The sequence below is a fragment of the Trematomus bernacchii genome, unplaced genomic scaffold, assembly GCF_902827165.1.
Source record: "Trematomus bernacchii unplaced genomic scaffold, fTreBer1.1, whole genome shotgun sequence".
In the NCBI taxonomy this organism is placed as follows: Eukaryota; Metazoa; Chordata; class Actinopteri; order Perciformes; family Nototheniidae; genus Trematomus; species Trematomus bernacchii.
Window position 1 is genome coordinate 13448159 of NW_022987720.1, and position 16525 is coordinate 13464683.

Consider the following 16525-nt stretch of genomic DNA (forward strand, 5'->3'; position numbering starts at 1 on the left):
TTAACATATATTAATGTGAGTTACCTCAAATTACTATAGAATCCAGTTTTTTTTCCCTTAAAGAAATAATCCATTGGCCAAGATTTTTTTTTTTTTTAAACAAACTATTCACCTCGATCATTTTATTTCAAATAAACCATGTATAGCAGTCTGGGAACTGGAGGTTTAACTCACTAAAGAAAATCAATTGGACTAATTAAATAAGCTGACAGACCCTGAACCCTGCCTCCAGCTGGCCTGAGATCAGACCTGCAGTGATGGAGCGAGCATTACAACTGAGTCATTGCTGCCATCTGCTGTCTGACAACCAGAAACGACCGTTAGCTGTGAATTGAGAACAAGTTCAACACCAGAGAGAAATCCAGACGTCTTAATAATATAGGTATATATTTATTCATACGTACATATTCATTTATATCGGTTAATAAAAAAAGAAAGAAAAAAAAGGAAAAGATTTACAGTAATTATATGAGCTACAGTCATTGTCAAAATTGTTTTTGAATTTTCTCAGGTGTCAATTTCGCATGAACACACACCTTGGATTCATCTCTTGCCCTCTGTCCTCACTCCAGTGTTTGGGACACAAAACAAACGCATCCAGAGCGCAGAATCTCGACCTCCGAATGAACAGGTGGAAGGTCTGACAGAAGGACGAAGCGGTGTTTGATACTGTGAGGAAAAATAAGTTTGCTTTGTAGAGCCTGTAGTGTATACTGTACCATAAAAAGACTGATAACATTTCTTTTGTTCATATAAAACCATCCGGAGCAGGTCAAAGATGACCTGTAATCCCTTCAATGTGTCGGACTTGTTTGAGCACTAGTGTAAGGAGCACTGCAACAAACAGTGCACGCTAAGGGTTTTAACAACCAGGCTCACAGTCTTTAATCCTGCAAACCTCTCCTTTTTCCTCCAGTTAACCTCCTTAACCCCAAAGGCAAGTGACAGAATACATTACATATATCCGTCATCTTGACTCTAAATTGTTCCCTAATCTCCCGTAAACCCCCATTCAAACAAAACAGATCAGACTGGATTACACTGAATCATCGCAGTTTGTATTATTCCGCCTGCTGAAGCCGTCAGATCTCAAAGTGAATTATAGATTTAGTTTTTGGGCAGGGTGCATTTTGAGAGGGCAAGGCATAAAATGAAGTTCAGCGTGCATATGGGAGAAAAATCAGATTCTGCTAATGTGGCAAACTATGCCTGAACAGCCGTCCTGACGACTTCCCCTTGATGGAAACATTCAATAAGAAGAACCTACATCATACATATGTCATCGTGAACCCCTTCTCAACTCACATTTAAAAAAATCCAACTCAGATTTGAACATTTATTACAATTGCACTGGCTCCAACACTTCCCCTAGACAAAGGCTACACTCTGGACATTTAGTAACAATAAACTCTGAATAAAAACACAAACACCATCAGATCAAAACTGAGGACTGGAAAAGGGCTCAAACTCAACTTGGAGACACTGAACTCATGACTTCAAACACAAAGCAGGCGCAATCCAAACCACACCAAAACAGAAATGCGAAAGAAGAGAAAAAAAAAAATGGGAGAGATCCAGAGGAAATCAGAAAGAAAAGCAGTAAAGGACACATTTATAAAAAGAAAATTGGAAGAAAATGAGACAGAATAAAGCAGGTGCAAGTGCAGGAGAAGATAATCCATAAGAAAAAGGCTTCAATACTTCATAGGGCGTGGCTCCGAAGTCCATTATCGCCCTCCGATGAGACAAAAATCATTCCATCATATCCGTCAGTAGGCCAGAATTGTGCGCTCAAGATTCAGTTGACTTCCTCCTTCAGTGACTGATCTGGTCTATACATCGGGCAGCGTCACAGCTGGCAGGGTGTCACACGCTGCAAGTCCTCATGGGAGTCGAAAAGTCACCGATGCATCCCGTCACCGCTGCACACCACTTCCTCGTCATCAGAAACGGCACCGATGCAAAAACAAGATCAACTAAACGAAATCAAACTTACTGAAAATAAACGTACTTGGATTGTTTTCAGTTGGCTTTTTCTTTCCATTCTTCTCGTCCGACAACATGAATGTCAGACTTTTTTTTTTTCTCCAGTCAAAAGAGCGTCTTTTTCTGCTGTTGACAGAACCTTTCAGAGTCCAGTCACAGTCAGTTCTTCTTCTGTCAAACTCCAGATTAAGTGACGGCTCATTTTGATGGTCCATTAAGCGCCAGCACATATTTCGAAGACACTTTACCCAGCATGTGTGAGCGTCGCCATAGTTCCCTCGGAAAGACCCACTGACAGAAACCTCTGCCTTGATCTCATAACATCATCTGTCGTTTAGCTGGCTTTGACTCTCGGACTCCGCAGTCCAAATATATTTACAATTCGATTTTAAAAAACTAGAGGTGTTACATGCAACATTTGGCATCTTTTCGAGACCCAACTTGTGAGTCTTAATTGGGGTCCATTTTTAGAAAAATATTAAACTTTGTCTTTTTTCCTCTTCAGTATATTGAAGCATCTGATTGTAACAGAGAGACAGAGAGAGGCGAGGGTACGGGTGTAGCAAGCTCAGTGTGTGCATGGAGATTTGTAGTTGTGTGTGTTGTTAGTAAAATGACAGTCTTAGATTCTGAGATGGTCATCTTTTTAAAGTGTCTCATCCTTGCTTTACTGTAAGTGCAAATAGCTGCAAGTATTATTATTTTTTTAAATCACAAAAATAGGCTTTCTGCTGCTTTCTATGTGTGTGTTGGAGGTGTCGGCAGTTTACTAGCTGCATCGTTGCTCTTTTCGACATAAACTGCTGAACAAAGCTAACACGGGATCTACTCAAGTGCAGTTCCCGTCTAGAGGTAGCTGTTAACACTGAGGGAAGTATTTGTGAGAGGTTAAGAGGGCTTTTTCAATTTTCTGTTTAAAGGCTATGATCTGTCTCAAAGTGCTACATAAGTAGTATCACTCTTCTCAAATACAGAACAACGGTTTTTGGATTTGAATATTATTATTTACTTTATATGATTGAGAGTTAAAACCCTTGAACAGTAGGGACCGCATTGTATTTTACATAACCCTCTTTGTAATAGTGGTTTGTCCACTGATCACAGACCAGGAATGTTGTGACATTCTTCAAAGAGTAAATCGGTGTGTTTAAATGTGTGTGTGCACATCGGAGAGTCAGCTGTGCATGAACTGTGTTTGTGTTTGAGGAGAGACTGGGGAATGTTTTTTGGGGGAAAGTTACCCAAGATCTTGTAGAGTGTTTTGGCTCTCTCCCTCTCTCTGCAGCTCAAAAGGGTGGTGGGGCAGGGGGGGGCACACCAGCACGTACTCTATGACGGGATGCCAGGAGGAGGACAGCAGGTCAGGGGTCAAGTGACGAGCTGCGGGGACCGTGTTCGAGGGAGAGGGAAGGGGGGGGGGGGGGGGATGTTGTCTTTACATCATAGCAGGACGCAACAGCGGCAAAACCTCTGACGGCTGCCCCCGACGGAGGGGGGCGGAGTGACGGGGGCAAAGTATGCATGCACTTTGATGTTAGGCAGATGGGTCTGTCGAGAGAAAAAGAATGAAAAATGTCTTAATAGATTGTACAAATACTTAAAATACAAACATTTCACTCACTTGATTCATCACTGGGTGGGTGGAGAGCCGACTGAGTTTAATTTGGATAAAGTGGAATGAATCTTTGACATCTAAAACTCTGTTGCTTCCCTTACCAGACTGATGGAAACATATTATGTCTTCATAAAAATCAATCTTTGTTTTGAAGCTGAAATTATAGGCCATCTTGAATTTCATGCATCATTGAAATCACTACTACTACCCAGGAAGTTAGTTGCTCCACACCCAACTGACTATAAATATACTTCTCTAAATAGTTTGTACTTTCAACACACTTTCATTAATAAGTTGCCTTATTGAGTTTTCTTTCAAACATAACACATTTTGAATACATTATGTGTTGCAGCACGGAGCTTACACAGGTTATAAGGTTGAGAGGTGATAAGCTGTTTTGGTAAAGGACTTCTTTACTTCAATTAATAACCTTCCAGAGTCCAAAACTAGCCTGGATATTTGAGCCTGAACTCACAACCAATGGGCAGTTAGGGTTACAACATCATTACCTTAAAAGGCAATTAAAACATACGGTCACTGATCAATGAAAACAATCTTGCACCAAAATTGAGGTTCACAAATGTGGCGCTTACAGTACATTCTACATATGAATCAGCGCTTTCTCACTAATGTCAGTCCACACAACTCACCCTTAGTCTCTTGATGCCTGCGCGGGTGATCTGCTGGCAGTCGTAGAGCTCGATGCGGTCCAGACTGTGGCAGCTCTTCAGGTGCTCCAGCGAGGCGTCTGTGATGAGGGGGCAGTTGTCAAGCTCGATCACCTCCAAGCGGTCGTGAGCGCAGGGGCCGCTGCCCAGGTGTCTGATGCCGTCATCCGTGATCAGCTCGCAGTGAGACAGGCTCTACAGGAGGACCAACACAGGAGCTCCATTACTCAGCTGTCTGCCAGAACAAGATGTGCTGGGGTTTGGGTAAATGCTACAGGAGTGGCTAATGACACTCACCAGGACTTGCAAACGAGGACAGTAGATAGACAGCTGGATGAGTGTTCCATCTGTGATCTGAGGAGACAAAAAAAGACAAATGTCACAACTGCAGTCTTCGTGCAACAGCGGCGGGAAACGTATTTGTGTTGCTGGGTTTGTTTACTTACCTGCACACATTCTTCTAAATCCATTTTCTCAAGCTCATGACAATTCTGCAGCAGAGAAAGTGACAAACAGAGGGGAATGTCTGATATAGCGTTGGGAATGTGGAAATATTTTGTTTTCAAGATGATTTTGGAATAAAAGCAAATGAGACATCAACTTCAAATGTGTGTTCATTAAAGGGGACCTATCATGCAAAATGCACTTTTGTACGTCTTTTATACATGAATATGTGTCCCCGGTGTTCCAGGGAACTCACCAAGTGTCAGAAAACACAACCCTCTCTATTTTCCTCCATACCCAAATCTCTAAAAAAAGGGGCTGCAACGGATCTGATAAAAACTGATCCAGATTTGAACACTGTCCTGACGTCAGGACAGTGGCGCTACGGCTATTGGGCCAACTCCACCAATCAGGAGGAGACAGCCACGGCCATTGCCGTTCGAAAGCCCTGGAGACGCTGTAGGTCATATGCCAGGCCTGTAGGTGGTGCTGTTCTCACAGAATCTGCCCTTGCAAAAACAGAGCTAAACATTTTCAAATTGAGCGAAATGAGGCATGGCTAAAATGCATGATCTGTTTGGTATTTTGAAGAAAAAAAAAGTATAAATATGCCTTATATAGGTATGGTCCTACACTATATTATTCAAATATAGCATGATAGGTCCACTTTAAGTCTTTGTTTTTGCATGTAACCAAAATGGCACACTCACCCTTGCTAATGTAGTGAAGCCCACGTCTGTAAGCTGAGAGCAGCGAGCCACTTCTAGTATTCTGAAATGAGAAAAAGAGGAGCAGAGAGTTATTCAATCGCACTACTTACAGTCTGTCAGTTTGGTAATCTATCAGGATCTACTGTAGTACAGCTTGAGATAGCTTTACTGCAGAAAGGCCCATTTTTGTATTCTTAGCCATCAGATTCTTATTCTCCATGCTTCAATTTTATGGCAGGATGATCAATTACCTCCGCAAAAGGAGCTAATTGATCAAAATTGCCTGTTTGTCAGAAGGATTGCAGAAAAAACTACTGGCCAGATTTTTCTTGAAACTTGGTTAAACAGTGTAGCATGGGCCAAGAAAGAAAAACACATCAATTTGCAGCAGATTGAAATCGCAGAGCAGATACACACATTACTTGTCACTTATTTAAACCGTCTTCAATGACGTCTGCGTGTAATTAGTGAATTCCCTTCTTGTTAAGAGTTTTTAGTACAAATATTTGACAATGACAAAAACATCCTTCCCTGAAAGCAATTCATTCATATATTAAGTGTTAAAAACTTGTTTGCACGAATCAAAAATGCAAGAGAGAATAACAAAATGAAGTGGATTTTTTTCCTACATCTCAGACAAGTCAAAGAAAGCTATCAGTTTTCAAGGATTCAATCAGAATACTTTAATTTAATATATAATACTCAAGTAAAACTGCGTTACAGCGTAAAGACGATAATGACTCTCAATAAAAGAAACTGATTTTCAGACTAAATGTAAAGAAATAATCCACATGTGCAGTGTCTAGGAAGTGGTGCGTGCCTCCGTATGAGGAACAGTGTGTATGCGTTTGAATTGACCTGAGGCGAGGGCAGTTCTGTCCCAGGGCGTGCAGGATGGCGTCTGTGATGTTGGCGCAGCCCGACACACACAGAGACTGCAGGCGGTGACAGCCCCTGCAGATTGTGATGAGGCCCTCATCTGTGATCTGCTGCTCACAGAAAAACAAGAGTGGTGTTTGTGAAACAGTTAAATCCATCTAAGGGTAGATGAGAACACTTTTCCTCTGCATAAAAGTAGCTATGTGTAATATAACATATTTATTCATGAATACCACCTCGACACTCAGCAAATGAGCAATTTCTTTTTCCTTGCATTTTTAGTTTCAAGCATAGCTCAAGAAAACTCTTTGGAGATCAGGCCGAGGATAGATAGGTGAGAAAAGGCTAGGCAAGGGAAAGGGAAGAGAAGGAACATCTGGGACAAGAGGAGATGATGAGATCCTGAGGTGTGAGATGAGGAGAAGATGGAGAGATGAAGAGCATTCAGGAGGTGCTGAAGGAGGGGGATTTTGAAGACGGGTACAGCCAGAAAAATATATTCGCATTGTGTGGATTATAGGCTGTAACAGCTGGAAGTCCACAATGAGATTGGAGTTGAAAGGCACATTGTGTACTTGGTTTTTTAAATATTTTAACCGACGAGCATTCAATTTGAAAAATGTCAGTGAAATTGCAAAAAAAAAAGGACGTTCTCCACATTCATCTTCTCGCCTTGTTGTCTGTACTTACTGAACATGTCTGCAGGTTGAGTGTGACCAGCTCCGGACAGTGAGCCCCGATGTGCTTCAGAGCCTCGTCCTCTAACTGGGGGGGGGGGAATGGCAGAGGAAAGACAGAGGGCGAACATTAATTGATGTTTGGAACTTTGATAATACATTTAGTACTATTATTATTTGGTAAATGTATCATCATCATCATCATCATCAATATTGCCATCCAACATTGTCTATTCAGGGGACGAGCATTGATCTCTTTTACAGCAAAGACATGATTTCACATTCATATGGGCCAAAAGGAAATATCATGTATGATACATATCTAAGTAGTAGCTTTAAAGTGAAGACAAACTCTAATTGAATAAATAAATAGCAGACGTGTCTGGCAAGAAAGATATACAGCAATAAACACTGTAAGATTGTTAAATAACACATTTTATTGATAAGCCAGTCTGCCTAAAAAGGAAGGAAATACAACAATGGCAATAACATGTACAAAATAAATCTAACAAACCAACATATAAGGATTATCACACACATCTAACCCCTCTACTGTCACTGATATAAAGAGTTGTTCTATAAACAAACACATCTCGATTCAACACAATATAATTGAACAAACGTTAAAATGACGGTTAGGTTGAATCGACGGCTCTGGCAACACAGCCTCTGTTGTGATTTGTTTTGTCCTTTAAATAGATTATTTGTGACAACCCTAAATACATATGTGGTTGTATTTTCACACTGCAGTGTTGACTGTTAATAGAACCGGATGGTGCTATATGAAGGCGTTCACATTTTCTGTAAACAGTGTCTGGCATGGCTTTCCTCAGAAATACTCTCTATTGCACAGGAAGTGTTTGCAGTAGCAGCAACTGGTTGTATTAGAACGAAAATAAGAGGAACTTGGTAGTTGGTGAGATAAGTGATGGCCGCTATGAAGAAATGTACAAAAACCGTTAAACCTAGTGCAGTGCTGAACAGTTTTCCAATATCCCATATTGGCTAAGGTTACTCATAATGTATTTTATATAAAATGTTTAAATTCAAAGCTCAATCAAGAACTTACCTAAATCAAGGGCTCCTAAAAAGTACATTTGTGAAAAAAAGAAAAAATCCTACAATAGTTTAAAACATAAAACATTAAAAACCAATATTAAAATGATCTAGTTGGTAGAATACCATTTTAGGCCAGGACTTCTCTGCAGCACCAAAATACTTTCAGATATTTTGACAAATATTGCACTAACTGTGATTCAGATATTGGGATTTCGATAACATTTCGATTAAGATTCAAGATTCAAGGCTTTATTGTCACATGCACAGTAGCTACAGTGTAGATATGACAATGAAAAACTTAAGTCCCAGGCTCCTCCAACAATGCAACATTAATATATATAGGACATAAAACAGATAAAAACAATAAAAATAGGGGCAGAAATAACAGAATAGAAATAATTGGGCATACCTGTGTGCATCCCTTGAGGAAAAGGCCTTTGAGCCCGGGACAGCAGCGCACCAGGGCCTGGATGCCGTCCTTGGTGACCTGATCACACCAGGAGATGTTGAGCTGCTCCAGCAGGGGACAGCCCTCACTGACAAGAGGAAATAAAGAAAGGTCAGGAAAGAAGATGGAAACAAAATCTAGGGCTGCTCGATTATGGCAACAATCATAATCTCGATTATTTGGGTCAATAACTGATATCACGATTATCCATTTACTTTGAAAACATCCATTTATTGAAAAAAGAATTTGAACAGTATGTTTTTAACAGTCGATTACCCTGAACTTTAAGTATAATTCAACGGAAAAACCAATAAAAATAAATAAATAAATAAAAATAATCGTTTTATTTAGATTATGTTGTTTTCATAATCGTTGCAAGCCAAAATCGTAATTGCGATTAAAATACGATTAATTGAGCAGCCCTAACAAAACCAGACGAAGATCGCAAAAGAAGAACACAGCAATGAGAGAGGGAGAGAATATACAGGACAGAATGCACTCAGAAAGTACACAATGTGAGGGAAATCTTACAAACCTTTTGTGCAAACCAAATACACTAGGATTGTAAAGTGTGTGAGTATTTAATTAAATCTGATTTGTTACAATTGTGGGTTGAACAAAGGAAATAAATGAGGGATGTAAGCTTGTATCCGAGTGTTGAATCAGGGTGTTTTAGATGTTGTAAATGCAGTGGAAGTCTACAACACAATGTTGACCGTACACACCTGAGAGCTTTGAGTGACAGGTTGGTGATTGAGGTACAGGAGGCGAGGTCCAGGTGCTTCAGCTTTGGACAGAACTTACTGAGGCTATTACACGTGCTGCAGAGGAGAAAGACAATGAGCCACTTCAAGCAGAAGTAATAATAATAATAATAACTAATATCAAAACCAGTTTAACAATGTGCTTTACAATGAACATATAGACCAGGGGTGTCCAAACTACGGCCCGCGACCCATTTTGAAACGGCCCTCAGCTAGTTCAAATAGTATAATGAAATATGGCCCACAAATTAAACTGGTGCTTGTCATATATTGTACTAATTAAATATATATGTACAAATATATATCAAAGTATTCATGTGTGCGCACTTTTCAAATAAATTCTATCAATTAAAGTTGGAAACATTTTCAAACTAATCTTAGTTCATATAGCCCAATCACTTATTTGCATAACAAATCTTTTTATAAGCAATCTGAAGCTTCTGTTTTAAGGCATGATCTGCAAACTAAATAAATGAAATCCTATGGAGAGCTGTGATGTAGGCTGTTGTGTTTCAAGCTTAATTTACCTACATTTGATTGATTTTGCTAACTTATAACTTAGCATATGGGGCAATATACCTCACCTCTAGTGAGTGGCCCAGACTTCATATATTTTTGTGTATGTGGCCCTCGGTGAAAAACAGTTGACACCCCTGATATAGACACAACAAGATACACAATAGTTTTCAAATAACTAGGCAAGAACTTACTAATACACGTAATAAATACACATTAGAAGATCTGTAGAATTCATCAGACAGCCTTTCAAAAGACACATAAGCATACATGTACCTGTCAGTGATTTTGGTGCAGCCGTTCAGACTAAGCAGCTCGATGTTCCTGCAGTTCTGCGAGAAAGTCCTACGGAGAAAAAACATTGTTTATGTGATGTCAGTTACACAGAACTCGCTGGTCTCGCTCCCCCCAGACTCTGAACTAGAACTAAGATTTCTGTCAGGCCATGTCCTCTCCAAACTCACCTCAGGGCGCTGTCACCCACACCCAGACACCCCCGCAGGCTCAGCTTCCTGAGGAACCCCCCACATCGCTTCGAGATGTTCTCCACCACCCGGCCCTGCAACCAAAAACAATTATTTCAGCCGGCTGTATCTGCTTCTAAACCTCAACTTAAAATAATAACATAGCAAATAAAAACATTCCCTTCAAAAACTATTACTTTAAAATCAACTACTCACCCAGTGTTACCTTGAACTCTTAAAGAGAACTTGTTTTTTCCAGCATGACTCCACGTTGAATAAAGGATCCAAAGACGTATTGAATTCAGATAAATGGGGGCCACGTTTAAGAAGAGCAAAACTAATATCACCACATCCGTTTACAAACAATAGATATCCAAGTCTCATTTATCTCCACAGAAACAGTGTCAAGCTTGCAGAGACGTGCTACAAGTACTGTAGTGAGAATAGAATCAAATAATAAGGTTTTAGAAAAATACATGTGTTTAGGAAGTAGTGAGCATATGACTAAGTACGTAGGACTTTGTTTATACGCTTGAGATTGTGGGGGTGTTAGTGAAAGGATGTTTTGCGAAATATTTGTAAAACACGGACCCCATTTATTTCAATTCATCAAAACACTTCTTTGTTTTTTGATTCTTCGATCTCTTTAAGCGAGAAACGTTTTTCTTCACAAATCAAGGTAACACAGGGCGAGTCACTGGTATACAAACGATCATGTTGGGCTTGAGAACTTCTTTTAGCGTGAAGGGAAGAGTAAATAACAAGGACTGAAGTTAAAGGTAGGAGTAAAGTAAATGAAGATCAGATTTACTCACCTCAATGTCCCTCTGAAAGTCGAAGAGGTCGATGCGTTGCCAGTTGCTGCCATCCAAGGCCAGAACGTTCCAGGACTGAGAGCAGGGGGGAAGAAACAGACGTTTAGGGTCAAGTTTGTTCTCAAACATACCTCATACACACACTAAAACACACAGACAAACAGGCACAGTCACACACATATGCATACCCACACATGCATACACACACACCTTGTGAACACAGACTCACCCGTGAGACCTGGGCACAGCGACAGAGTGTCACCACATCCAGAAAGGAGAAGATTCTGGAAGACAGACAGGGACGGTTTAGAGACCCTGATGCAAGCTGCCAGAAGCTTCCTCTTTACAGTAAACCGCCCAACCCTGCTTCTGCTCACGCTCACAACACACGGGTGTCAGTAAAACAGCTAATATTGTCTTTGACTAAAAATGTGTGTACCCTGTTTGCAAGAGAGATGTGTTTATTCAAAGAGAGGGACCTGGAGAGGAAGACACGCAATCTGCTTCTAAGCAATAGAGCTGGAAACTTACTATAAGCTTCACTCAATGCAGCAAAACCTGTGTTAGTGTTGAGGCAGGGATGCAGTGAGTCCCATTGCAGCCTGCCAGCCTCACAAATCAGGGTGATGAACCTGGCCCACAGCACAGGCAGCTGGGCTGACAAGGCCGAGGCTGGAGTTATGGCCTTCATTTGCTGTGTGCTCAGGGGCTCTTGGATTTTATTTATATTTTTTAGCCTGAACTTGATTTCAATGCTTTATAGCCTCAGGCATCTGTTTTTAATTACAATATTACTATAGTAGGGTGGGGAACGAGGGGAAACTTGCATCTCAGTGGTTAGTTTAGTTAACATATTTGCTAAGGGGCATGTAAACACAACAGTATATGATTGTGAAATGCACAACAGTATATGATTGTGAAATGCACAACATTTGGAGGTTGTTGAAAGGAGTGTAGTGCAAGGCCAATTGTGCTTTTGTGTATGATTGGATGTGCCGATTGGGAATGTAGGCAGGGAGGAGAGTATACAATAATGCCATTTTCACTTGACAAAAACCCTAAAGAGATTCTGATTTAAGTGTTTTGAAATGTCACTCACCGTAATAACAGCTCCTTGGGCAGCTTCTTATTGATGACCGCCTCATCACTATTTGTGAACATCTGAAAGGTTGCAGAGGATAATATTAGTCCTGGTAGCCAGGGCCCCCTCTATCCAATCGCCTCACACAAGGACGACCCCAGCATAAAAACAAAGAGACATTTTCTAGAAGCAAAATCAGTGCAACATGCATATTTTCCCCATGATTCCTGTGTCGTTTATACTGTTACATTTCCATCAGTATCTACTGAGGATTTACCCTGGAATTAGTTACAATATATAGTTTGAGAGTCTACAACAAATTGGTCCACATTCTTCAAACAGAAGGCATTTCCACACAAATCATTGTATGTTGTTTCAGCAAATACAGGTCCTTGACCCACAGAAAAAGCCTAAGTACACAGAAGCATGTATTAAGATACAGATACTTAAATACACACACAGTTATTGATGACTAGGGTTTCCATAATTTGTAAGCTGGATTTGCAGAACTAAGACCGTCATTCAGAGTCGCAAGAAGGCAAATAAAGCAACATCTGGCCAAATGCATTTTCCTCCATAGATTCTTTGGAAGATAAATCTAAACAGGGGACAGAGTAATTGAGAGGCCGGGGCTTAAGTGTGTAAATAAAACATGCACATGATATTTACAAGAGGCAAACATCTGTGTCTACATCAACAAGGAATTTGCATGTTCTTATTTGCGCAATTCTTTACAGTTACAAATATGGAGCATCCATGATCCCAAAATAAATCAAATGTTTTATTTATTGTGTAAATACATTAATTCATGGGTATTAACATACTTTACTGCGTGCCTTTTTTATTATAGGTGTCTGTCCTTAAATCTTATTCACAATAGTTTCTGATTTTGAGGGACTTACACAATTCTATTCATCAGCTCATAAAAACAAACTGACAGGTCTGTCGTTTTAGAAATCCAGCCTTCTCTGGGTCATAGCCTTTCTATGTCTCTCTGATAAACAGACAAACTCCACAAAATCACAGCTGTCTATGCAGGGTCTGCCTGCCAGCGCAGACGTTTGAAATTGTGACGGGGTATAAAGGACAGACATTTCACATTTGGATTTAGAGCAAATTGACTCTGACAGCTCGCCTTCAACAGCGCTACTTTGTGGCCAAATAATCCAGGGCCATTTCCAAAGAAGCAGATGCGCATGGTCGACAGGCATACACTGTCGCCTTTTGTAATCTAACAAAAAATGAACCTGATGCTGCATGAATGCAGAGCATTATGTTTTCTCTCCACTGGTCAGCTAGTGAAGCAGGCCTGGCAGGAGGTAGAAAACTGGGTGAGCTGTAACCGCCAGCTAGAGATTATTGTAAAGCAAAACACAAAGTGAATATATCTTTTGGAAAAATCGTTTTGTATGTTTTCGCTCGAGATTCTGACACTTTATCCGTATATTACAGTGTCAAACTAATGTAAATGAATTCCTATTTATTTGGGAAATAGAATTAGGGATCATTAATGCCTGTCAACTTTTCAGAGGGCTGTATTCTTTTGTTTAGAGCTGGTATTCATCAGATCACTATCTGCTGCAGAGCAGTAAAGCCAGACAAAGTGCAAGAGGAAGTTTCTGGAAATGCCTGTTAAAATAAAACTCTCCCCACAAACAGTTTAGAAATTGCTTTTGTAACTATTTGATCTCAAGTCTCAGGCTTCAGGCTTCTTACAATTTGACTACTGGGCTAACTCTGGGCAAGTGAAATAAGCCAAAAGGATGTATTGTGTTTTAAGCCTATATGCTTCAACTACTTGGAAGCCTAGATACATTGCATTTCTTTTCAAAATCAACCAAATAAGAATAAGCATTGTCTTTGACAAATAAACTAAGAAATATATATGACATATTTACCTTTTAAAAATGGTAAAATGTCAGATCAATCAGATCAATCATGCCATCAAACATTTCACAGACTGCATGAGTTTCTCAGATAAACTTATACACAACTTTAAGTTTTGTTGTCAAAGATGTGTAACAGACACTCAATGTTATACTAGATACCCTATAAGATCCGACCCAACCAATTGAGAAGTAATTTATTCCTGATGGACTTTTAAACTTGTCCACATTATGTTTATTATTTACTGTTCTGTATCCCAAGCTGCCCCAATTGAGACATCACAGTTTTATAATGTCTACATATACTGAATAGGATTAATACAGGATGATACATACATATTAGAAATAGTATATGGACAATGGTTTTCTAAAGCAAAGTGAAGGGAGCTGATTTGTAAAATGTATACTCAAAAGTATACATAATTAAAACCACATTTGCCGCTAAACCAATACTAGGAGACTACAAAAAAAGACTGGTGTTTTCTCCCATTTAAACGAAAAATCTTTAAAACAGGTACCTCAAATTAAAAAATAAATAAAAAGATGTGCCCATTTTAATTTGAAGTCTAGTTCGTGGTATTTCCGGTTTCCTACCCCAAATCCCCTTAACTTGACACAGCAGCTCTACCGCAGCTGTCGGGCCAGAAGGTAACGGCCTGAATCTTCCGAGTAGTCAGCTGTTGCACCGTTAAAAATAAATAAAACCACACACAAATCCCACGCTAGTCGGGGATTAAACAACACCAAGTGCACAGGCCACGCCGCTCAATGTCACCGGCCGGATACAAAGCGTTTGAGTGCAAGTTTCACCAAAATATTCAGCTACGCTTCTTGCGGCTGCGACACAAAGTTTACTCAATGGCAAATGCTACATAACACCGTAGAATATGTGTGTAGCTTCAATGTGGCCCTGGTGCTATCAGAACAGGTTATGGTGTGTGTTACATCGGGGTGGCTTGGGCCTATTTGTTGATAGTGTCCGTGCTAACAGGGGGTTCATGTAGCAGTCACTACCCGAGGCCCCCATAACCGCAGCGGCCATTCACAACAATACGGCTCGACAGACTCCCCAACAACTAAAGTCGGTAAATAATCACACCCTGGCATATATGAAGAATATAATAAAACTGCTTCTTAGAAAAGTGAAGCCCACACATTTCTTCTTAATACATATGTTAATGTCTGCCGGAGCTGTCCTCGGCGTGCTCAGTGTCTTTGTTTTGACGGCGAAACGAGTGGAACATTTGAGGTCCTTTAAAGCCCTCTCATTTATCGATTAACAGTCGGGTATGCTAACTGATAATAGCGACACGAGTCCTGAACGACATAACGTGCCATGTTTAGGATATGTTGTTTGAACAAAACAGCATTTGACCTAATCCCAAACATTGACTGCGGAAGCTGCATCAACAGCCTCACCATAAGCGCAGTTTTACAATAAATACAGCGACAGCCTCAGTGTAGGCCCATATCCTAACTTGTTAAACAGCTACGTTGAATGCGTGTCAGTGACTGTCAGGTAATGTTGATGGTTAGCTCACCTCAAACCGACTCCGCGAAACACCGTTTACCTCCTTCCCCATGTCGGACACTGGTGGTTACCGACTCAATGGATTCGGTGCAGGCGAAGTAAAATACAGACACGGGCCGTCTTCCGCCGATTCCCCTCCACGACTATCATGCTACCGTCCTCTCAGTGGGGTGCGATGTCGTTGTTGTTTTTTGTCGGCCTGTAAAACAAACGTCAATACCTCTTATTTTGTATTAAAAGAATATGAGCTACAGGCAGCAGACAGCCAATAAGCCACTTCTCTTATCTGCTTGCTTCTCCCTCACCTCCTCCCCCTCCTCTCCCCTACACAGCTTCTCATCCATCCACACAAAAGACCGAAAGGAATAGGACCTGGCAGCCTAAAATGGAGCAGGTCTTACGCCTACATCTCTTTAAAAATAATAAATATAAAGACATTGCACCGAGGCATGTATAGGCCTATTTCACAATGCACACGAGTGACTCTGGCTACTTACTTGCTGGCTGTTCCTTAAAACCAAAGCTCGCAGTGCGGGTCCAGTAGGCTACAAGCTCATATGAGCAAAGATAAATATCAAAGTGGGGTGTCAACCTTTCGACAGCCCACGTAGCACGAATGCCTGGCTAGAGGCAACAGGTTTTCAGAGCTATGTTACATTAATTTAGTTTTATCCCAGGTGGTCGGTATAAATTGCCACCCCTGAAGACAAAGAAAGACAAGTTAGGATTACTTGAGCATATAGTCTGTGATATCTTTCAGACAGCCTTCCTCTAATAATAAATAGCGCTTTTAATGTCGTTTACACTAGAAGGCCCTGTCATAGAAGTGTACAACAAAGCGCTCATAATTATCACAATTACATGTGTGTGCTATATCGAGCACATACGCAAACAAATGTTCCTATAAAGACACACTTACCATATCAATGACTTAGAGTATATTATTAACTCTTATTTATTCTATTGCATTCATTGTAACTTT

General features: G+C 40.4%; 1 protein-coding gene across 1 annotated transcript; it reads right to left on the reverse strand.

Moving 5' to 3' along the window:
- Window positions 1–370: 370 nt before the first annotated feature.
- fbxl20 (F-box and leucine-rich repeat protein 20) lies at window positions 371–16184 on the reverse strand. The gene is made up of 16 exons (XM_034142759.1): window positions 16041–16184; window positions 15554–15742; window positions 12145–12206; window positions 11275–11329; window positions 11046–11120; window positions 10231–10325; window positions 10043–10111; window positions 9212–9307; window positions 8448–8574; window positions 6993–7067; window positions 6282–6412; window positions 5424–5484; window positions 4716–4760; window positions 4567–4623; window positions 4252–4464; window positions 371–3534 (listed from the first exon to the last, which is right to left on the reverse strand). The coding sequence occupies exons 2-16, from the start codon at window positions 15593–15595 to the stop codon at window positions 3427–3429; spliced, it is 1311 nt and encodes a 436-aa protein (XP_033998650.1). The 5' UTR covers window positions 15596–15742; window positions 16041–16184; the 3' UTR covers window positions 371–3426.
- Window positions 16185–16525: the final 341 nt, after the last annotated feature.